Raw genomic sequence first — 26,210 nt, 5'->3', positions numbered from 1 at the left:
TCTTTATTATAGATAATTCAAAAAGTACCTTTTGAAGAACGAAAAAGTACTAAAATATCCTCTTTTATAGGTTATCACTTACTACGGGCCCTACATACTTAATTTTATGTCTCTAGAGTAAATATTATAGGAAATTCCAAAAGTACCTTTTGAAGAAAATGTACTAAAAAGGCCCCTTTTATAGATTCTCACCTAATCCGAGGCCTGCATGCTAAATTTCATATTTCTAGGTTCAATATTATAGAAAATTCAATAAGAACCTTCTGTAGAACGAAAAAGTACCAAAAAGTCACCTTTTGTAGGTTCTCACCTAATCCGGACTCTACATACTAAATTTCATGTTTCTAGGTTCAATATTATAAAAAATTCAAAATGTACCTTTTGTAGAACGCAAAAGTACTAAAAAATCCCCTTTTATGTGTTCTCACCTTATCCGGGCTCTACATACTTAATTTCATGTTTCTTGGTTCAGTATAATAGAAAATTCAAAGAGTACCTTTTGTAGAACGAATAAGTACGAAAAGTCCATTTTTTCAATATTGTAGAAATTTCAAAAAGTACCTTTTAAAGAACGAAAAAGTACCAAAATATCCTCTTTTATAGGTTATCACTTACTCCGAGCCCTGGTCTGTCGACAGTCGCTTAATTTTAATTCGTCGCTCGGTCTTTTTGTGTGGTTTGTCGACAGCGGTTCCAATTAATTAAGCTGTAATTATGTGGAGCCTGGCTTGAGTTAAAGGGGACTTTTTGGTACTTTTTCGTTCTACAGAAGATACTTTTTGAATTTTCTATAATATTGAACCTAGAAACATGAAATTAAGTATGTAGAGCCCGGATTAGGTCAGATCACATAAAAGGGGACTTTTTGGTACTTTTTCGTTCCACAAAAGGTACTTTTTAAATTTTCTATAATATTGAACCTAGAAACGTGACATTAAGTATGTAGAGCCCAGATTAGGCCAGAACACATAAAAGGATACTTTTTGGTACTTTGTCGTTCTACAAAAGGTACTTTTTGAATTTTCTATAATATTCAACCTAGAAACATGAAATTTAGCATGTAAGGCCTTGACTAGGTAAGAACCTATAAAAACGGACTTTTTGGTACTTTTTCGTTCTACAAAAGCTACTTTTTGAATTTTCTATAATATTGAACCTAGAAACATGAAATTTAGCATGTAGGGCCTTGACTAGGTAAGAACCTACAAAAAGGGACTTTTTGGTACTTCTTCGTTCTACAAAAGGTACTTTTTCGCATTTTCTATAATATTGAACCTAGAAACATGAAATTAAGTATGTAGATTAGGTCAGAACACATAAAATTGGACTTTTTTGTCCTTTTTGCGTTCTACAAAAGGTACATTTTGAATTTTCTATAATATTGAACATAGAAACATGAAATACAGCATGTAGGGCCTTGATTAGGTAAGAACCTAGAACCTAGCCCGGATTAAGTGAGAATCCATAAAAGGGGACTTTTTGGTACCTTACCGTTGTACAATTGGTATTTTTGTTTTTGTTTTGTTTTTGTATAAAATTCGTACTGACTGTTTTTTAACACAGGGTATTTAAGATTCGGCACAGCCGAATATAGAACTCTTTCTTGTATATTTGCTTGCAATTTCTGCCTGAGCACGAATAAAAAATCTAAATTTTTTATGAAATTTTCAGAGGTTTTCTCGGATTTTTGCTCATATCTCCGTTATTTATGGATCGATTTTGCTGATTTTAAATAGCGATCTTCCCGAAAGCATGTCTAATAGAATTATTGAAGATTTGGATCTCGCCGATATCTAGGATCCTCTAAAAATTGATTTCAACAAACATACAGACATGGCTTATTCGACTCCGCTATCTATAAGGATCCAGAATATATATACTCTATAGGGTCGGAAAATTATATTATAGAAATTACAAACGGAATGACAAATGTATATATACCCTTCTCACGAAAGTGAAGGGTATAATAAGAAGCAGTTTCACTAAAAAAGGCGAGTTCATTGTTTATTTTAGGAAAATAATTTTTGTTGATACTGCTGTAGACAATCTTTGGCCGTGTATATTTCCCGTCGCACAGTGGTATAGGAAAAAAAAAGAGGGAAATAATTCGGTAACTTCTAAGCGGTTAATACGATTTTAATGAAATTTGGTATGCACAAAGAGGAGGTGTTGTCGAGTTTAGGTTTTGAATTTGGACCTTATAGGCCAACCAGGGGCCCGGCGGGGGGTCCTCAAATTAGGACACCTCGGCTATGTTAAATTTTTAAAACGATCCTATTTCTTCATTTGAGTTCCGATTTAAAAAAAAAAATTTCGTATATAGAATTTTTTAAGTGACAAATTAATTAGGTAAAACTAAACATCTTTTAGAAAATTTACCTAGCACTATTATTTTCATCCATATATGTAACAAATTTAAGAGTTAACCTTATGGATGAAAATAATAGTGCTATGTAAATTTTCTAAAAGATGTTGAGTTTTCCCTAATTAATTTGTCACTTAAAAAATTCTATATACGAAATTTTTTTTTTTAAATTAAATATATGTAACAAATTTAAGAGTTAACCTTATGGATGAAAATAATAGTGCTATGTAAATTTTCTAAAAGATGTTGAGTTTTCCCTAATTAATTTGTCACTTAAAAAACATTAGGTAGGCATGTTATATATCAATGGAAAGGTAATTTTGTCTATTTTTCAAAACTGTATATAATTTTTGAAAATTAAAAAATTCGCGGAATACTTTTTTTAAAAAAAATAAAAAATGTTTTTTATTCAGTTTTTGCGAAGATACAATGTTTTCAAATTGCAATAAAAATTTTATTTATGAATATTTTTTGATGAAATTTTACAGTTAGGTAGATTTTTTTACTTAATATCCAAAATTAAATAAAAATTTCGAATTTTCTTATTAGAAATCCCGGAATTCCCAAAAAAGTTTTAAAAAATCCCAAAAATGGGATTTTTTGGTTTTTTGCCTATTATATCCATACCAGGGGCGGGGTTATCGAAACCCGTTACAAAATGATTAAGAACATATTGGGTCATATAAAACAGGTCACTATAATTTGATATCGACTATGCGATTTGAGAATTTTTGCTCAAAATTGAATTTTCCATAAAAAATAGGGTATTTTTGGATAGACCTGGTCCCCTCGGTATCAAAAATTTTTAGGTTTTGTTTCATTTATCGTACTTTATGTAAAGTCAGCTTTCCAAAAAGTATAAATTCTATATACATCTTCTTAGAAACTTTTTAGATAACTTAAAAAGAAAAAGATACTTTTTTCCCAAAAAAATTACAAAAAATCGCCTTTTTTTATTTTTTAAATTAAAATGCCTTTATCAAAAAAACTAAAGTAAGGACGGTAAAAATTTTAAAATTTTAATTTTCAAATGCGAATATCTCCTAAACTATAAGAGATAATTTACTGCTACGACATTTTTTATAGTGCTCGATGAGAAGATTCTATATACGAAATTTTTTTAAATCGGAACTCAAATGAAGAAATAGGATCGTTTTAAAAATTTAACATAGCCGAGGTGTCCTAATTTGAGGACCCCCCGCCGGGCCCCTGGTTGGCCTATAAGGTCAAAACCTAAACTCGACAACACCTCCTCTTTGTGCATACCAAATTTCATTAAAATCGGATTAACCGTTTAGAAGTTACCGAATTATTTCCCTCTTTTTTTTTTCCTATACCACTGTGCGTCGCACAGTGGGGCAGAATGGAAATTTTTTGGAAATAAATCTGGCATTTCTAAACGGCTGATCCGATCGGGATAAAATTTGGCGTGAAGATGAACCCTGCAGATGCCCCAGGGACGGCCCTGTGGCGGCTCAAAGTAGGGTACCTACAACATGTAAAATTTTTAAACTCGTGCCATTTTTTTGTTTTTCACCCAAATTCAAAGATTTATATACATATATTTTGTGAAAGCGCTCGACGAGATCTTGAAAAAACATGATTGGACATACTACTTATCTCTTATAATATCCGAGTTATAGGCATTTAAAAATTTAGTGATACAAAATTTACCATACCTTGGTCCGCCTTTTTTTGAATACCGGGCGTAATTTTGGACCAAATGGACTCAATTTTTTCTTGTTAGTTAGACAACAAAATTTCCAATAATATACAAAAAATTTCAGATCAATATCATTTACAGATCCAAAAATGTACGTTTTTTAATTTAAAAATTCAAAAAATTTTAGATTTTTGCCGTTTTTTTGCCAAAAATGTGTCTTAACTCTTTTATTAATAAAATAAAATTTTCTTTAAGAACATATAACAATTTTATAGTTTTCTAAAAGGTATCTTTACGCAGAACGCTTTGGTGTAAAAAACTTGTCCTATTTTTTTGAAAATGTTGCCACTGCGTCCTTCCGAATATGACCTATTTTTTTTATCAAAACTTCAACTTTGGGCGACATGTTCTAAAATCCCAAAGCTGGGATCAGAAAACTGAAAGCAGTTTTGGAAACCTCAATATGTTTTCTATTTACTCCAAAAGTATTTTCCCAGCCCTGAAAGAAATGTGGACCCTATGGGCAAAAAAGTAAAAAATCCCATTTTTGGGATTTTCATTCGTATTTTTGGGAATTGCGGGATGCCCTTTGACCTTTTCAATTTTTTTGCATTTTCTTATTTGAAATGACAAATTTAACAAGCGTTGAAAATTTCATTGAGTTTTGTTCATAAATAAAGATTTTGTCATATGAAGCATGGATGCGAATAAGGGCGTAAAGACCACCTTTTCAAAATCGCGTTTTTTCGCATAATTATATTAAACTAACCTTTTTACATCTATTCATAAAAAAATAAATTGAAAAATATAAATTTTTCGCTAAAATAGATAGTTTTAAAAGCACGATTTTTAAATACTATTTATTTTTTTGGGTAAGAAATATTAGCAATTTAATGTATTTTTCTGTAAAAAATCGTATAAATTTTAATTCTAATTGCACCAAATTTGCAGAATAGTTGGAAAACATTTCAAATTTATTAATTTTTTAATTATATTGCAAAAAAGATTATTATTGAATGAATTATTTAAGTATGAAAGTGTGGACAAGAAGAAGGGCGTATATCCATAACTATAGTTATATTTTAAAAAATTATTATATCTTGTTATTTTCGGATTATTTTAGTTAAAGAGGTCCTATCCAATTTGATAATGAACTAAGATAATAATGTGGTTCGCTGATTTTGACAATAACGCAATAAGGTGCGATTTAAAGATTTTTCTAAGAAAGATTTTTCTAAGTACAATTTTTACTATGCTATTGTTATTATACTGTTTTGTTCGTTTCTTATTACTTTACATTAGTTTTTAGTTATTTATTTTAATTATTAATTAATTAAAAACGCTTAAATTTAAATACATTTCCTTAGAATTTTTGGTATAGTAGGCGTTTTTAATATAAATCTAGTAGAGAAATATCTAATTTGGTGTTCCTGTTTAATAAATTAAAAATACATATAAGTATGTATGTATAAAAATACTAAAAAATATATTTTTTTTTTGGGTTTTTGTTTTAATTACTTATAAGGATAATGAAGGATGTCCTTGAAACTTCAGCAAATAATGCTCTAGACTGTTATGTTGAGGCTGTCCAAGTTTTATATAATAAAATAATTAAGAAGTATATAAAAATAACATTTATTTATATATACTTTCAACTAAAATATATGGATATATGCCCTTATTCCATTTTAGCAAAATTTCAAGTATTAATTTTGGCAAGTTGTGACTCGAATTTTTTACTGAGTTTTAGCACAGGGATAGATGTGAGTTATATTTATGCATATATGTGAAAAAAGTAGGAAAAAATGCCGATTTTAAAGTTTTATGATGTTTTTATCGTCTCCTGTAAAATTTCCCAAATGGTTTATACGCCCTTATTCGGCTCCATGCTTCATATATTACATATTTGTTTAATTTCTAAAACTATGATTTATATCAAAATTTTAATAGGGTCGCAGATAGCTACAACAATTTAGTCCATATTTATCCCTTAATATCATTTTTTAGTTAGACATGGAAATTCTCGACCCTTTACAAAAAATTTCAAGCCAATATCTCAATTACATTCAAAAATATGTTCATTTAAACCTGTGTCCTTTAATTTCATCTTCTTCATATTTTAGTATTATGTATGACAGAACATACATTTGGTGTTGAATAAAATATTTGGACAATTTTTAAAAATTATTTAGTTAATTATTTTATTAAAGACTATAAAATTGTATATACAATAAAAAAATTATAATTTTATTATGAGCCACGCACAACAACACCTAAATCACCCCACACAAACCACCTTTCCCGCCCACCGAAATATAAAACACAATTTAATACAATATCATCAGTTAGTATAATAGCTATTTTTATTTGAACTGTTTATTTTAAACATAATACAATTAATTCTTACAACCTACTTATATAGTTAATTCCTAACACTACTTATTTTCTATAAAATAATCTGTCATATCGGTATACATATCCAGAAGGTAATATAAGTCCTTTAAATCTTCTTGTTTTGAGATGATAGAGTTTCATAACAAATCCATCTTTTTCGCATAGTTGAAAGAACAGGATCAAAAGATAGAAATAAAATATTAAAAATATCTTCATTCTGTGATTGCCTGGAGCATTTTCTTGAGCTGAATAGTTGAACATGCTTAAAATCTCGATTCCTCGCTTCCTGGGAGTAATTTCAAAATCACGAAAAAACCTTTTCGCCGTATTACCGTCATTTGTACTACCGCAACTTGGAAGTGGTTTGTCGATGTTTAATCCCATCTAAACTTTAAATTCTTCTTGGATTCTGCTTTTTTCCGCAGCTCTCAGTTCTTTCAATTCTTCATTATTTTTTGTTGATTTAGTAAGATTCTCTGGCACACTTCTATATTTGAGGTCGTATGCTATGTGTAAAAAGTAATCCAAAAATCGTATTCTAGCATGAAGTGGTGAAATTCCGAAAGACAGGTCTTCTTCATTAATACTTCTGCTTTTGTTTATATTTGAGAATTGCGACTTTTTCTCATTACATATTGAGCATCTCCAGAAGGAAGAAGTTTCTGTTATGGCATTACTGACCTTTCCATCAATCATTGTTAAGCTTAGCTGATATGATACGCTAATAGAGAATTCCTTTATTTTTATGCAAATGGGCTCCAGTGCATTTATTTCATCTTTTAAATATTCCACTAAATCTTTTGTTGTTTTCTTTGACTCCTTTTTTTCAGCATTTCGTTAAATGCAATTTCCTCATTTGAGATTGGAAATAGTTTTTGTGTGACCCTCTTTTTTGACCTTGAACATAGTAGTAGTTTCCATCCAACTACAAAATTTTAATCGAAATTTCTTTTGATTTCCATCCACAGACTTACTTTTTACATCAAAAAGTTTTAAAAAGTTTTCAATTTTTGATATGCCTGTTTTGTTTACTTTTCTATATGTAGTTTTTATATAATTTGAAATGTCTTCAATTCTTTCTGGCCCTTTTGAAGATACACTCCATAAAACGGAACACAACTCTTCGTACTTTAATGTAATCTTCATTGTAGATTTATTAAATATGGTACTTAAAATCTGAGAAGTTTACTTATATACCAATTCTTGTCATTTCCGATACAGGTATTCCAAAGTAAAAAATTACGAATTGTCTACCTATTAACATTTAGGACTATATTACTATAACCTGTAATTCAGTCATTGATATTTCTTATTAGTGAATGAATTGAAATTATAATTACCTGTTATTATAATTTCAATATTATATTTTTACCTAATGATCATAAACGAAACAGAACGAAATGATCTGTCGAAAAAATTTAGGTAAAAAATAGTTATAAATTTCTGAAAATTTAAGCATAATAGGACCTTTCAATTATAAGGATAAAATAGGTAAATATACTCATACTTAATACTAAAATATGAAAAAGATGAAATTAAAGGACACAGGTTTAAATGAACATATTTTTGAATGTAATTGAGATATTGGCTTGAAATTTTTTGTAAAGGGTCGAGAATTTCCATGTCTAACTAAAAAATGATATTAAGGGATAAATATGGACTAAATTGTTGTAGCTATCTGCGACCCTATTAAAATTTTGATATAAATCATAGTTTTAGAAATTAAACAAATATGTAATATATGACAAAATCTTTATTTATGAACAAAACTCAATGAAATTTTCAACGCTTGTCAAATAAGAAAATGCAAAAAAAAAATTGAAAAGGTCAAAGGGCATCCCGCAATTCCCAAAAATACGAATGAAAATCCCAAAAATGGGATTTTTACTTTTTTGCCCATAGGGTCCACATTTCTTTCAGGGCTGGGAAAATACTTTTGGAGTAAATAGAAAACATATTGAGGTTTCCAAAACTGCTTTCAGTTTTCTGATCCCAGCTTTGGGATTTTAGAACATGTCGCCCAAAGTTGAAGTTTTGATAAAAAAAAATAGGTCATATTTGGAAGGACGCAGTGGCAACATTTTCAAAAAAATAGGACAAGTTTTTTACGCCAAAGCGTTCTGCGTAAATATACCTTTTAGAAAACTATAAAATTGTTATATGTTCTTAAAGAAAATTTTATTTTATTAATAAAAGAGTTAAGACACATTTTTGGCAAAAAAACGGCAAAAATCTAAAATTTTTTGAATTTTTAAATTAAAAAACGTACATTTTTGGATCTGTAAATGATATTGATCTGAAATTTTTTGTATATTATTGGAAATTTTGTTGTCTAACTAACAAGAAAAAATTGAGTCCATTTGGTCCAAAATTACGCCCGGTATTCAAAAAAAGGCGGACCAAGGTATGGTAAACAAAAAAATGGCACGAGTTTAAAAATTTTACATGTTGTAGGTACCCTACTTTGAGCCGCCACAGGGCCGTCCCTGGGGCATCTGCAGGGTTCATCTTCAAAACTTAAACTCGAATACTCCTCGTCTACGCTCAGCCGTTTAGAAATGCCAGATTTATATTTATAAGTATATTTTTTTTCAATATTCGGCACTTAATTTTCCCCTATTTTTCAAAATGAACGTTTTTGTTGTATTTTTTCACTCGAAAAAAAGCTTAGTCCATTTCCTTTAAGAGATTTTTGGTCACTTAGTGGTATGCAACTGGCATATGTGAAAAAAATTATATTTTAACTCAAAAACTTTGCTTTTGGAGTTAAAATATAAATATATATAAATATAATAACAAAAAGCCGACATTAAACCACTCTCGACTTATTCCGAATTTTACGATTCTCTTGTAATTCGACTTTCTCAATTTTTCTCCTTAAAAAGTCGATCTTTGAAGACTTCTTTCGATTTTTTTTTTTTTTTCAAATTTAACTTGAACCTAAATTAATTTTTCCGACTTTTTCCAAATTTATCCAACATTTTTGAGTTTATATGGGTTTTTATAAAAAAGTTGACTTTAAAAAACTAAAAAAAGTTGACTTCAATCAATTTTTAAACACTCTTTTATTCTTTTTTCATCATTCTTGACTAGTTTGAGTTCTTTTAACTAAAAAGATGAATTTAAACTTCATTTCGACTAAATACGATTTTTTTGACTTCCTTGTTTTTTTTTTAAGTCGAATTTAAACAACTTTTACGATGCAAAAGTTATATTGTTTTGATAGTCTATCTGTCGAAAAAAAAAAATTGCAAAAACAATATTAAAGATTGTACTTTGATTTGGGTTTTGAAATAAATTGTCAAAAAAATTAAAATTTTTTTTTTAAATATCAGTGCTGATAGTCCTTATAAATGTTTACGAATGGGCACTAACTTTTTTAATTTTATTATCATTTTTATTAATTTTATTATTTTAAACCGCTAATTTTACGCGCATCAATCAAAATAATTGAAGTTTTCGTATTTATCCTGTGCAATTATTATCCCATACAACTTCTAAATGTGGTTTTTGTCAGAAGAAAAATTTTTCGAAAAAAATTGTATCTAACATTTTTTGATTTTGCTCATATAATCTTCCTTGGCATTATTATTTTACACAACGACTCCAACAATTCCACAACTATATGGCATTGAACTTGTTCAGAATAAGATAAAAAGATTGAACCTAAACTTCAACTGGAGATACTTCAAATTCCGTAAATTTCGGGAAATTTTGGGAATTCAATATAACTATTTTTTCTTAAATTTGCGTAAATTATCAGGTTATTTTAGGTAATGTTTAGCATAAACTAAAATTTTGCAATGGTGATAGTTTTTTTTATTATAAATTACTATATCATGAATTCCACGAGAAATCAATTAAAAAGTCTTCATATTTCTTTAATTTTTTGTTAGCAAATACTCTATTAGACACATAAGACATATCAACGTTAAATTTTTAAAAATGTAAAAAATCCGAGTTTCGTGACGATTTTAATTTGTTCGAAAACTATTGATTTTATATATGATTTTATTGATATTTTATGAATTTAAAACTGCTTAAAATACATAATTGATCATAATTGGGATGCAAATACTTAAATTCGATTACCACTCTTGCACTCTTGTACTCTTGCATAAAAATTAATTTCTAAATAATATTTTTTAAGATAAATGCATTTTTGATGTAAAATCACCTTGAGAGCATTTACCAAATTGTTCTTGCTGTTGAAAGTATTTTAAAATATCATAAATTAAAATTTTGCTTTTTTATATTATATCATATTTTTTCGCGATATTTGCCATAAAAATAGCGTTTTTTGAAATTTTTCACAAAGGAGTTGTTTTACATAAAGAACATATATTGATAATATAAAAGAAATTGGAAGACATGAGGTCAAAAATTATCAGTTTTTTTGTGTTCTTTCCTGGAATTCATGATATAAAGAGTCTAATTGAATCTGTGTATCGGGTTTGGTGCTAAGAAATTCGGTTTCAATAGCCATAGTTAAATTAAATTAAAATTTAATTATATTTATAAAGAGCTCAACAGACGAAATACTCAATGAATTTCCATAGAATAGGAAATATTTAGAGATGGGAAAAGGGTAAAAACCAAATTGGTAAATACCCAGTAAAATGGATAAATTGGATAAAAATGGGTAAATACCCAGGTGTTTACAAAAAAGTTGGGTATAAACTAAGTTATACAACACTTTTTAAACACGCGGATTGTAAAAAGTAAAAATTAATTAATTTATTATTAAATTATATAAAGTGGATGCTGCATCTGTAAATGTGATAAAAGTCATAAATATGTATGTGTTCTTTTGTAGACATTTTTTAAGAGATTCCAATTACGTGCTAAAAAAAAACTTAAAAGTTTTTCCACCAGTTGGTAGGGTGTATTTCTGGTATTTTTCTAGTGTAGAACTTCCCATTTTGAACCTAAAATGATTAACATTTATGGATGCACTACATACATATGTAACTAAAGGCATCACTGATATATTCATTCTCTACAATTTGTATTCAACGTAATGCATTTGGACGGATTTTTTTATATTATTTTGTTTTTTAATTGTATTTTGATAATGTTTATTATTATCAAAACAAATAAAATGTAAAAAAATATTTGAAAACATTTATTAATTGATTGTCAATCAGTTTATGAAAAATTTAATGTAAAAAACTTTTTATAAATACCCAAAAAAGATAAAAAACAAGTAAGAGTGCTATATTCGGCTGTGCCGAATCTTATATACCCTTCACCATAGTGTATTTAAAAAATATAAATTTTATAAAATTTAAATTTATGTACCTATTTAATTTTCCCGATTATATCATTATTATAGCAATAGCAAAACAAAATGAACAACAACAACGCTAAACGAAATAAACACTCAAAAAACAAAATACACAAGGCAGTAAAACCAACAAACGAAACTGTACACCAACAAACAAAAACAATATACACAAGGCAATGAAACACACAGCCATCCAAACATACAAAACTGAATACACCAAGAAACAAAAACAATATACACATGCCAATGAACACACAGCCATCCAAACATGTGAAACGAAATACTCAATGAATAAGCAGTGTTGTTGTTGTTGCTTATTAATCAAAGCATGAAAAAATTGTATTTTTTAATGAAATTTTCAGAGGTTGTCTCGGATTTTTGCTTATATCTCCGTCATTTATGGACCGATTTTGCTGATTTTAAATAGCGATCTTCTCGAAAGCATGTCTAACAGAATTATTGAAGATTCGGATCTCGCCGATATCTGGGGTCCTCTAAAAACTGATTTCAACAGACAGACAGACAGACAGACGGACATGGCTTAATCGACTCCGCTATCTATAAGGATCCAGAATATATATACTTTATAGGGTCGGAAAATTATATTATAGAAATTACAAACGGAATGACAAACTTATATATACCCTTCTCACGAAGGTGAAGGGTATAAAAAGGAATATACCTGGTATTTACCCTCAATTTACCCATACATTGGGTAAATACCGGGTAGAATCCCATCTATAGAAATATTACATTTAAATACATAAATGTGGAAATATCTTCTCGAAAGCAATTTCTTAATTCAAACAGTGCTGTTAGACATTCGGACCGTCGCACAGTGTCAGATTTTGCAATTTTAGGGGGACTAAACTCTGAATTTTAAAATTATTAAACATAATGCTATGAAAACGTCAATAGGCTATATAACTTTTTTATCTAGGATCAGAAAGTCGCAAAAAGGGGGAAAACAGGTAAAATTAGTACTTTCTTATATAATGTTAATTTTTAATTCTAACGTGGAAATATTTGTGTTTTAACTCTCAAAACTTTTAAATATATGTATTAGTAAAGTACTTTAGCGACTGCCAACCTTTCAGGGTGTTAAAACGGGCAAAATAGGGCATTCTATATTCATTTGTAAAAAAGATATTTATGGAGTCAAAATTTTAAATATGAGTGAAAAATTACTTAAAATTATATCAATTAAATATTAATTGATATAATTTTAAAACACGGGTAAAAACGGGAAAATATTTGTATTTTTGGTACTTTTTGCAACTTTTGTGCTTGTTCCTATTACGCCAATACATGTTACAACACATCAATTTTAAAAACTTGACAGATCTACACTAGGAAGCATCAATGGCTATATATTTTATTCGTAACATGGCCCAGATAGAGACAAAAGGGGAAAAACGGGTAAAAATTGGTACTTTTTTCTCATAAACAATAAATATATTTTTTCTAAAGTAAAAATTGTCGCTTTTGCTAATATTTTAGTGGGGTTTTAAGTAAATTTGTTTTAATTTTTACTGATGTTATCTCGTAAAATAAAATCCAAGACTTTATGTAAGTTTTAAATGGCACAGCTCAACGTCAAACATCAAAAATGTACTAATGCAACTTTTGCGAGTTCATATTGAACTTTTGAAAAAATGTGTATGGGGTATGCAAAAAGATTCAAAAAATATTTTATAATCCCAATAGATTATATATCATTTAATCATATGGGTACAATAGAACCCCAGAATCAAGTGGTATTCTATGTTTTTGAGTCCATGAAAAAATGTCTCACTTTTTAAATACGCTTACAATTAACGGTTTGTTTACTATTTGGACAATTGTCTCTCATATTGAAATTCAAACAAATGCAAAAAATTATCAAAAATTTTTTGAGTTTTGTCCCCCTAAATTTGCAAAATCTGACACTGTGCGTCGTTATAATTTCAATCATTCAAATTCTTTATTTTTAGTATCTTCAAATTCTTATTCATTTTGTTAATTCACAAAAAAAAAAAATCAAATTCTAATTTTTATTTAAAATTTTAATAGGAACTGAATGTGATTTCATTCCGAATAAATTTTAGTTTTTATTTTACTACTAGCTATACCCAGTGTGCTTTGCTACCCTAAAAGGAATATGTATAAATAAATACCAGATTTATTATATGTTACATATGAAAGATGTCAACCAAATTATTGCAAGTTCGCCAGTTTCTATCTATCGCCAATTTCTATCTATCTATAAAAAATTTGAATAATATAAGAGTTTCCAAGATGCACGAATTTTTGTATTTAATTCATATATGTTGTGCCAAGCCACCCATTGAAAGTCCGCCCGTTATGCTCTAAATGTTCACATGAATTTCAAAGTTCTCCATGTAAAATTTGAAGATTCTAGCTCTAATAGTTTCTCAGATATACGAATTTTTCTATTTAATTCATATAGAATTTTTCTATTTAATTCAGATAGAATTCCTATCTTTTTCATCCCAAATGTTCAGACGAATATTTAAGTTCTTCGTGCGAAATTTGAAGAATTTAGTTCCATTAGTTTTCCAGATAAACGAATTTTTGTCTTTAATTAATATAGGAGGTGCCGCTCCCCTCATGGGTAGTCCGCCAATTTATTACCCAAAATGTTTAGTTGGAAGTTAAAGTTTTTCGTGCAAAATTTGAAGATTCTAACTGTAATAGTTTCCAAGATAAACGTATTTTTGTATTTAATTTATATGGGAGGTGCCACGATCCCTAATGATAGTCCGCCTACTTTTTGTCCTAAAAATTATATTGACACTAAAGTTCCTCCGACAAAATTTGAGGACTCTAACCTTCAAACAGCATTCTACGCGTCAAGGCATTCTACGCTTTTGTGCTTGTAACTTGTAGCACACAACAACATTGATTCTACTTTTTTGACAGCCGCGTAGAATGCGAAGAAGCGTAGAACGCGTGGTGTGGACCTCCAGCTTAAGCGTATTTTTGTAGATCTTCTCAAGAAATAGTTATATTTTAAAATTACAGCTCATTCTCAAACGATGGGTTTCAATGTACTAAATACGACATAAATAAAAATCACTCTTTTTTAAAGGTCCAATATGATGAAAAATTATTTTTTGCAATCTTTTCGAATTGGGTGTCAAAAATTCCGTAATTTATACTGAGGTCAGGATTTTCAATCGCTGGTAGGGAACTGAGGACCATTCCAAAAAAATATTTTTTTATTTTTCTCGTGTTCAGTATATTAATACGCATCGACTGAGTGGTATTCCTACATGAAACTCTTAAAAAGTCCGTTCCTCGGGACACTCTACTGTGCACTATAAGGCAAAAATAAATACCTGGGGAGTGATACTATTTTTCTGAATATTTTAAGAAAAATATCAATAACGTCGACAATTGCTAACGGATTTTTAAAAATAAAGTGGCGTTTTACTCATTAACAGGCGTAGTTTTCTAATGTTGTGATAAATAGTACGGTTACCATATAAAATACTTAGTAAAAACATCTCCAAACTTGGGAAACGGCGCATAACTAAAACCAAAAACCTAATGAAATGCTTAAAGGTCCATATCCCAAGATTTTGGAGGTGTTTGGGAAATTTCAAAACCAGATTCTTGTTCTACTCGGATCTACTTTTCTGAAAAATTGTATCACTTCCCAGGTGTTTCGATTTTTGTTTATTTTGTCTCACTGTGATATAGAAGTGTTGCAGTTAACAAATATGTAACTAAAACAAGTAAGAGTGCTACATTCGGCTGTGCCAAATCTTATATACCCTTCACCATAGTGTTAAATTTAAGAATTTTTTCTTTAATTTTTCCAAAAAAAATCGCATTTCGTTCATAAATGCTTTCCCATCTCTGTGTCAAAGAAATAAATTCAAAACAACAAACAGAAATACTAAACGTTGTTGTTGTCTCCAGCGGTTTACTGTTTATTATAAATAAGCAAACACAACAGACACACAAACAAGCACAATCTGAGCGTTGTTGTTTTCATGCGTTTGTATGAAAAAAATATACATTTTTTGACGAAATTTTCAAAGGTTGTCTCAGATTTTTGTTCATAACTCCGTTATTTATGAACCGATTTTGCTGACTTTAAATAGAAAACTTCTCGAAAGCATGTCAGATAGAATTATTGAAGACTGATCCCAAATAAATCTAAGGTCGTCAGAAAATTTATTCCAACAGACATATGGACAGACGGACATGGCCTAATCGAATAAGCTATCTATGGGATCCAGAATATATATACTTTATATGGTCGGAAAATTACATTGTAGAAATTACAAACGGAATGACAAACTTATATATACCCTTCTCACGAAAGTGAAGGGTATAAAAATATATTTAGTAATATTTAAAAATTTTGCGATTTGAAAATATGTCCAACAATAACTTTCATTACCAGGTGAGGGGTTAAAATGCAAAAATCTACTAACAGAATATAATTTTAAGTCATTATTTTAACATGGTTATGTCATTGGAGGCAAGTACTTACCACAATCACTTGAAAGTAATTAGAAAAATCAGTCAATGTAAAACATATACAGCTTCTATATCTTCAAGCAGAAGTTGACTAATGAATTAGAAAGTATTTATATGATGCATTATAAATAAGATGTTATTAAAATACGTCTATAGACGTATATGTAATCAGAAGGATATGTAGTAATCGTTGAAAAGTACGTTAATAGGTAAGTGTTTACAATTGCAAGCCATTACCAAGTTTTTGCTGGGATACTTTTTTTGTATATATATTTTTATGCATAAGGGTTTGTTTGGTTTTTCGAGAAATAAAAACAAATAAATTAAAAAAATATTATTGCACTTACCCTTCACTCCTATCTTGATATTTTTTCCGATTATCTCTAACATTTTCACGGTGTTTATCTGAAATGCAAATTTTGATAACTTTTAACACATTGTGGAAACCAAAAGGGATTGAAAAATAATATATTTATTAATTCACATTTATTAATCTCACCTATCTTGTTAAATTTAAATTAAAAAAACTTGAAAATTATTATAATTTTTTCTATAAATTCTAGTTTTTATATTTTATAATATGATTTCGTAACTACTTTTTTCGTAATATTTTTCTTTTAATTCTTTATTCAAATAATCGAGCCCTAGGGTCATATACGATACAAAAATTTACAATTATATAATGAATAAATAAAATAATGGAAAATTAGGTAAATAAAACCATACAAAGCCTTATTGGGATCGAATATAACAGATAAACATAGTAATTGTTAACATAGTAATGTTTGAAGGCGTTTTAGTAGAAATTAAACTAAAATTCCAAAGTCTACATGATCTTACCAAAAAGGAGCAACAATAATGTAGGATTCCTAGTAGATCTTGAAAAATGGAAAATATGTAATAAATAGAGTGGTGACCGTGTAACAATAGTTTTATAAAACATTACTAAAATTTCAATTTCTACGAATGAACGAAAAGAGTTGAGAAAATTTAGCAAATAATCTCACACATGATCAGTAATTCTGAGATTGTAATTATAACTAAATATACGATTGAAAATTAAATTGCATTATAGATGTACCACTGTAATTATCCAGTCAGTAGCGAATATGTGGCATGTGTAAATCATGTGCTATTTTTCACACTAATAGTTAGGTAACAATTTACGGCTGCACAGTGGGGCAGAATGGAATTTTTTTGGAAATAAATCTGGCATTTCTAAACGGCTGATCCGATCGGGATAAAATTTGGCGTGAGCGTAGCCAAGGAGTATTCGAGTTTAAGTTTTGAAGATGAACCCTGCAGATGCCCCAGGGACGGCGCTGTGGCGGCTCAAAGTAGGGTACCTACGACATGTAAAATTTTTAAACTCGTGCCATTTTTTTGTTTTTCACCCAAATACAAAGATTTTTATATTTTGTGAAAGCGCTCGACGAGATCTTGAAAAAACATGCTTGGACATACTACTTATCTCTTATAATATCCGAGTTATAGGCATTTAAAAATTTAGTGATACAAAATTTACCATACCTTGGTCCGCCTTTTTTTGAATACCGGGCGTAATTTTGGACCAAATGGACTCAATTTTTCTTGTTAGTTAGACAACAAAATTTCCAATAATATACAAAAAATTTCAGATCAATATTGTTTACAGATCCAAAAATATACGTTTTTTAATTTAAAAATTCAAAAAATTTTAGATTTTTGGCGTTTTTTTGCCAAAAATGTGTCTTAACTCTTTTATTAATAAAATAAAATTTTTATTAAGAACATATAACAATTTTATAGTTTTCTAAAAGGTATCTTTACGCAGAACGCTTTGGCGTAAAAAACTTGTCCTATTTTTTGAAAATGTTGCCACTGCGTCCTTCCGAATATGACCTATTTTTTATCAAAACTTCAACTTTGGGCGACATGTTCTAAAATCCCAAAGCTGGGATCAGAAAACTGAAAGCAGTTTTGGAAACCTCAATATGTTTTCTATTTACTCCAGAAGTATTTTCCCAGCCCTGAAAGAAATGTGGATCCTATGGGCAAAAAAGTAAAAAATCCCATTTTTGGGATTTTCATTCCTATTTTTGGGAATTGCGGGATGCCCTTTGACATTTTCAATTTTTTTTTTGCATACTCTTATTTGAAATGACAAATTTAACAAGCGTTGAAAATTTCATTGAGTTTTGTTCATAAATAAAGATTTTGTCATATATTACATATTTGTTTAATTTCTAAAACTATGATTTATATCAAAATTTTAATAGGATCGCAGATAGCTACAACAATTTAGTCCATATTTATCCCTTAATATCATTTTTTAGTTAGATATGGAAATTCTCGACCCTTTACAAAAAATTTCAAGCCAATATCTCAATTACATTCAAAAATATGTTCATTTAAACCTGTGTCCTTTAATTTCATCTTTTTCATATTTTAGTATTAAGTATGACAGAACATACATTTGGTGTTGAATAAAATATTTGGACAATTTTTAAAAATTATTTAGTTAATTATTTTATTATAATATTGTATATAAAATAAAAAAATTATAATTTTATTATGAGCCACGCACAACAACACCTAAATCACCCCACACAAATTACCTTTCCCGCCCACCGAAATATAAAACACAATTTAATACAATATCATCAGTTAGTATAATAGCTTTTTTTATTTGAACTGTTTATCTTAAACATAATACAATTAATTCTTACAACCTACTTATATAGTTAATTCCTAACACTACTTATTTTCTATAAAATAATCTGTCATATCGGTATACATATCCAGAAGGTAATATAAGTCCTTTAAATCTTCCTTGTTTTGAGATGATAGAGTTTCATAACAAATCCATCTTTTTCGCATAGTTGAAAGAACAGGATCAGAAGATAGAAGTAAACTATTAAAAATATCTTCATTCTGTGATTGCCTGGAGCATTTTCTTGAGCTGAATAGTTGAACATGCTTAAAATCTCGATTCCTCGCTTCCTGGGCTTCTTCTGTTAACTCTCCAAGTGGAAGAATATTCGATTCAATTATTATTTGACCATGACACAATACTTTGTGTACTGTTGGTGTTAGTTCCCTCCATGGATACAGAGATACAAGTAATTTAGAAATTTCAGACGTGTATTCCCCAAATCGATTTTCATTAATTTTATGTTTACTATTCAGTGCCATTAAAATAGTTTTAACTCTTCGAAGCAACTCCTTGTCGATTCCAGTTATTTTTGAAGTAATTTCAAAATCACGAAAAAACCTTCTCGACGTATTACCGTCATTTGTACTACCGCAACTTGAAAGTGGTTTGTCGATGTTTAATCGCATCTGAACTTTACATTCTTCTTGGATTCTGCTTTTTTCCGCAGCTCTCAGTTCTTTCAATTCTTCATTATTTTTTGTTGATTTAGTAGGATAGTTTGTTTTTTTTTCCTGGATCGCCTTGTATGATGGTAATATATTGTGTCCTTTTTCATGCAGAGCTTTCCTTAATATTTGGTACTTATTTCGACTGAGACCCAGTTCCAACATAAGCGCTATTGCTTCCTCTTCAGTAAAATTTGATTATGATGTTGGAGTTGGTATACTTTCCACAATTCGCTTAAGTCGTTTTGGTGATGCATTAGGAAGAATAGTTGCAATATGTACGACATCCATATGTTGGTTTTCCTTTTTCAGCATTTCGTTAAATGTATCAGCAATTTCCTCATTTGAGATTGAAAAAAGTTTTTGTGTGACCCTCTTTTTTTTTTACCTTGAACATAAGTCTTCGTATGACTTGCAAGGCGCTCCTGTTGATGTGTTGTAAGTTGAGATTTCCGTAGTAGTTTCCATCCAACTACAAAATTTTAATCGAAATTTCTTTTGATTTCCATCCACAGACTTACTTTTTACATCAAAAAGTTTTAAAAAGTTTTCAATTTTTGATATGCCTGTTTTGTCTACTTTTCTACTATATGTAGTTTTTATATAATTTGAAATGTCTTCAATTCTTTCTGGCCCTTTTGAAGATATACTCCATAAAACGGAACACAACTCTTCGTACTTTAATGTAATCTTCATTGTAGATTTATTAAATATGGTACTTAAAATCTGAGAAGTTTACTTATATACCAATTCTTGTCATTTCCGATACAGGTATTCCAAAGTAAAAAATTACGAATTGTCTACCTATTAACATTTAGGACTATATTACTATAACCTGTAATTCAGTCATTGATATTTCTTATTAGTGAATGAATCGAAATTATCATTACCTGTATATTTTTACCTACATGATCATAAACGAAACAGAACGAAATGATCTGTCGAACAAATTTAGGTAAAAATAGTTATACATTTTTGAAAATTTAAGCATAATTTTTTGCTTATCCTTTCAATTATAAGGATAAGCAAACAAATAGAAAATAGGTAAATATAAGATTTAAATATGTGCTGTCATACTTAATACTAAAATATGAAAAAGATGAAATTAAAGGACACAGGTTTAAATGAACATATTTTTGAATGTAATTGAGATATTGGCTTGAAATTTTTTGTAAAGGGTCGAGAATTTCCATATCTAACTAAAAAATGATATTAAGGAAATATGGACTAAATTGTTGTAGCTATCTGCGATCCTATTAAAATTTTGATATAAATCATAGTTTTAGAAATTAAACAAATATGTAATATATGACAAAATCTTTATTTATGAACAAAACTCAATGAAATTTTCAACGCTTGTTAAATTTGTCATTTCAAATAAGAATATGCAAAAAAAAAAAATTGAAAAGGTCAAAGGGCATCCCGCAATTCCCAAAAATAGGAATAAAAATCCCAAAAATGGGATTTTGTACTTTTTTGCCTATAGGGTCCACATTTCTTTCAGGGCTGGGAAAATACTTTTGGAGTAAATAGAAAACATATTGAGGTTTCCAAAACTGCTTTCAGTTTTCTGATCCCAGCTTTGGGATTTTAGAACATGTCGCCCAAAGTTGAAGTTTTGATAAAAAATAGGTCATATTCGGAAGGACGCAGTGGCAACATTTTCAAAAAATAGGACAAGTTTTTTACGCCAAAGCGTTCTGCGTAAAGATACCTTTTAGAAAACTATAAAATTGTTATATGTTCTTAATAAAAATTTTATTTTATTAATAAAAGAGTTAAGACACATTTTTGGCAAAAAAACGCCAAAAATCTAAAATTTTTTGAATTTTTAAATTAAAAAACGTATATTTTTGGACCTGTAAACGATATTGATCTGAATTTTTTTGTATATTATTGGAAATTTTGTTGTGTAACTAACAAGATTGTTACATTGAGTCCATTTGGTCCAAAATTACGCCCGGTATTCAAAAAAAGGCGGACCAAGGTATGGTAAATTTTGTATCACTAAATTTTTAAATGCCTATAACTCGGATATTATAAGAGATAAGTAGTATGTCCAAGCATGTTTTTTCAAGATCTCGTCGAGCGCTTTCACAAAATATAAAAATCTTTGTATTTGGGTGAAAAACAAAAAAATGGCACGAGTTTAAAAATTTTACATGTCGTAGGTACTCTACTTTGAGCCGCCACAGCGCCGTCCCTGGGGCATCTGCAGGGTTCATCTTCAAAACTTAAACTCGAATACTCCTTGGCTACGCTCACGCCAAATTTTATCCCGATCGGATCAGCCGTTTAGAAATGCCAGATTTATTTCCAAAAAATTTCCATTCTGCCCCACTGTGGGCTGTATTTATAAAATCTTGTTTTAGGTTTATTAAAGAATTTTAGGCAAAATTCAGGAAAGTCGTATTCATAATCGTCAAATAGCTTAAAATACCTTCAATAAACCATTGACAAATGTAAGAATTTCATTTCTTCTTTAATCCAATAAATAATAAGTTATTTTTTAACAATTTTTTAGATCAAGCTATTTTCGTTAATTTTAGTTGATAGCGAAAACTAATTATGCTTTCTTTTAAAATAAAATCAAAAATTATAATTTTAACGTTTACAAATTGTTAAATAAAGACCTAGACAAATTTAACGATTACATTTTGGGAAAAAACTAATTTAATGCCATAAATTAATTAATTATGTAAATTATATTGATTAGTGTTATACCAATACAAATATAAATGCCATAAATTAATTAATTATGTAAATTATATTGATTAGTGTTATACCAATGTGAAATATATAAAATTTGACAAATATTAAAGAAATTTATTTATAATTACAAAAATGTATCAAACATTACAAGGAAAATGAGTAAAAATTATTTTGTCGCAAAATATTCGTTATTCGGATACTTTTAACAATAATTAAAACTTATATGTTATATTTATACCAGAGACAGTAATTGTTATTATTTTTATTCAAAAAAATTAAAAATTTTATTTGGATTGTATTTCATTTCTCAGAAAATACAAATTGCTTTTGATTTGTATTTTTTATATTTTCCGTAAAAATGACATTCGAAACATTTCTATGACGATTCTTTCTACTGATTTTTTTAAGCAAAAATTTCATAGATAACAATTATTTTCTGTCTCTGATTTATACATCTGAACTAAATAAACATGTTTAAGTACAAATCGATTATTTGCGGTATTTTCCTCTAAGTGTAAATCCTAATGATTTACTACTTTAGTTTACATCTTTGATGGAAAACTATTACTAATTCAACGAGTAAACCGCTTGTGCATTTGTGCATTTACACTGAACCATATCGGATTGACGCCGAAACAAAACATTTATTATAGCCATATGTATATATTTATTTTTCTTAAAAGTTCGTTTTCATTGTCAAATATAAATCTAGTGTATCGTTGCATATTTAAAATAAATACATTTCGCTGTTGAGTTAATGTAAATACAGTAGTTTTCGTTTATAGTCATCATTGTTATAGTCACATTAGTGACATTGTCAATTTTATTAGATTTAAATGTCTCTGTCGATCAATTTCATATAAAAAGATTACTTTATAGTCCATTTTTTGATATAAGCACTTTTCACATATATGCCATCTATCCGTGGCTATTAAAAGTCATGTTATATGAAAAAACTTCACGACATTGTCACATACGAATTTTTTTTTAAATTATCGTGAATTAAATGAAGAAGTTTTTGTTGAAGAAAAACAATTTTCGATTAAAGAAATTTTAAATGCAGTAGATATTTTGCGACATTTTTGCTTAGAGCAAGAAATAATTCAAATTTTTTGTTTGAAAAAAAAAAAATAGAAGATAAAACTGTAACCAACATCCTCAACCTAAAACAACTAAAATTGATGATTTTTTTAAATAATATAAACAATATTTCTTTAATGTAATGAATTTATGAAAATAATATTTATTTCTTTAATAAACATGAATTTTTATACCCACCACCAAAAAAGGTGGGAGGTATATTGATTTTGTCATTCCGTTTGTAACATATCGAAATATTGTCAAAACCCACAAAAGTATATATCGTCACCTAAAACGCATACGGCCCTATCTAACATTTTTAAAATTTTGAAGGAGAAGCAAAAAACTATTTAAATTGAAAAGTTTGTTTCTATCGACGCGATTTATTGTTATCAGTTGGCGTATATAAAAATGGATAAATTGGACTTTTTACCTTTAATATTTAAATGTTTTTGTAGATAGGGCCTTTTTTTGTCAATAAAATCGCTAATTTTGGTCGGAGGAGTCAATTTTATGTGGACATTTGTTTTGATGCAATACATCAGAATCAACAATAAAATCGATTTTGAATTTTTGGTTAGTTAGGGCCGTTTGCGTTTCAGGTGACGATATATTCTGTGTCCATATTAAATTCTAAGACGATCTAGCCATGTCTGTCCGTTGAAAGCGCGATAGAGGCCGAACAGCAAAAGGTAGAGGATTGGTAGATAACTGACCCTACCCCTCATATAGGGTGCCCTTCAAAAAATGAATTTTATGCTCATTATTGGATACAAAATATGAGTATAGCGATGAAATTTGACATAAGTAAGTTTCTTGCGAGCCAAAATCTCTCTACGGAATTTTATGTGGATCGATCCCTAATTGACCCTACCGCATATAAAGTCCCCTTCAGAAAATGACTTCAACGCTCATTACTGGCTCAAAATGCGAGAAATTTTATAAGGATCGATCCTACACTGACCCTACCCCCCATATAAGATGTCCTTCAGAAAATGATTTTAAAACTCATTACTGCCACAAAATAGCGAGTCCAGCGATGAAATTCGACATGAACAAGTTTTATGGGAACTGAAATCTTTCTACCGATTTTGATGACGGTGGATCGATAACTAATTCTATAATATATAAGATTCGGCATGAGCGAATATAACACTCTTACTTGTTATTTTTTTATATTCACAAAAAATGAATAAATATATAAGATTTTCTTTATAAGCACATTGTGGCATATACAAAAAATTTTGTTTATAATCACATTAGCGATATAGTCCTCAATTTGTGTGCAATTAAAGATTGTGACTATAAGCGAAAGTACTGTAGTATTATTTATAATACATCTACCATACTTACCAACCCTACAAGGGTAATTTACTACCAAGAGTCAAAATGATGCGATATTTATGCAATTTAAATTAAGTGATCGTGACAATTTTTTAGCTGATAAGTCGAAAGAAATGTATGGAAAATAAAGTCATTTTCGGGTATCGACTTTATACTATCATCAGAAGGGTCAGCAACACCGTCCGACAAAAAAGAAAAAAATCGTTAGACACGAACCGGATGATTTACGTCTGAAACTGAAACTAAGGAGAAAAACTGCGTTTTTAGTTTATTTATTTCGTGATCCTGTGTCCTATTAAAAGGGCTTCAAAGTTTTAAGAAGTTAAGAAGAAGAGTTGGGAAATATTTTGTATTATTTTTATTTTATACTGTCAGAATTAAAATCTGTCTTTTAAATTTGTTATCCTTTAAAATCTACTTAAATTTTCAATATTATTTTTTAAAGACAATTTTTACATCTTTTAATGCTAACAGAATAAAAAAATAACATAAAATATTTTACAACTCGTCTTGTTAGCTTGACATCAAATTTAGCATTGTTTGATCAGTAGATGTATTTTAAAATATTTTTTTAAGAATGTACTTTTTAAAACTTTGAAGTCCTTTAAAAAGGACACAGTCCAAAATAAATTTACGAACTTATTAACTTTCACATCACGTCATATCAGATCACTTCACACGATCCGGCTTGTACAAAAAAACTATTTTTAGATCTGAAAGCAAAAAATATTCCAAAATACAATAAAAAAAAGCTTTTATACCAATAACCAGGAACTTTTACATTTGTGTCAGAAAAGAACATAGCATCTTCTATTTCAGTCACATCGCGTCACACACTTTAACTACTTATATCTTAGGTCTATTAAGTTCATTCGATCAACTTTAGAGCTATTGAAGCCCTATCTTCAAATACAAGAAATTTTAAAAATATATATTATGTCTCTTTAAAACGTACGACCGTCACGTTCGCCACGATAGAATTGCCCATATATACTATGATATAAGCTGGCTGTCAAAATTCATAATAAATTTAGCATATCGTTAGCTTAGTACGCAAACGTAAGAAGTCCTCTTTTCACAATTTTACAGGAGAAGCAAAAAACTTCATAACTTCTTTTGAATTTCATATTTTTAAAATCTGTAAACGTAGTTTTTTTTAGCCGCCATACGGAAAAGAGATTAAACAGAAATAAATATGTTGAGTAGCTAGTAATCGTTATCAAAGCAAGTTATTTTTTTGTATTCAAAAATTATACAGTAAAGAATGACGGACATCGCGCTTTATTTGATCTAACCCCCATATAAGATCCCCTTCAGAAAATTATTTTAACGCATTAGTACAGCATATTAGTACAGCTTTGAAATTTTATATAGACAAAACTTTAATGAACTTAAATTGCTACACTAATTTTAATGAGTATCGGTCCATATTTGACCATAGCTCCCATATAAAGTACCCTTGAAAAAATTACTCTAACGCTTATAACTGTTTTTAAAATACCGGAATAGTG

The 26,210-nt window shown here is 28.9% G+C and overlaps 1 protein-coding gene across 1 annotated transcript in view; it reads right to left on the bottom strand.

Annotated features, from left to right (window-relative positions):
* LOC119601232 (eukaryotic translation initiation factor 4B) overlaps positions 1-26,210 on the bottom strand; it is a 109,606-nt gene that overhangs the window by 62,683 nt on the left and 20,713 nt on the right. Inside the window, exon 3 of the mRNA XM_037952034.1 lies at positions 16,551-16,608. Within this exon, the coding sequence (XP_037807962.1) occupies positions 16,551-16,608 (58 nt within the window). The remainder of the gene's footprint in view (positions 1-16,550; positions 16,609-26,210) is intronic.

The sequence above is a fragment of the Lucilia sericata genome, unplaced genomic scaffold (assembly GCF_015586225.1).
Source record: "Lucilia sericata isolate MDLA Ls3-8-SP2 unplaced genomic scaffold, ASM1558622v1 Contig000152F_arrow, whole genome shotgun sequence".
Lineage (NCBI taxonomy): Eukaryota > Metazoa > Arthropoda > Insecta > Diptera > Calliphoridae > Lucilia > Lucilia sericata.
Note: the sequence above shows the minus strand (reverse complement) of the source record. Positions and strands in the feature narration are given on the sequence as shown.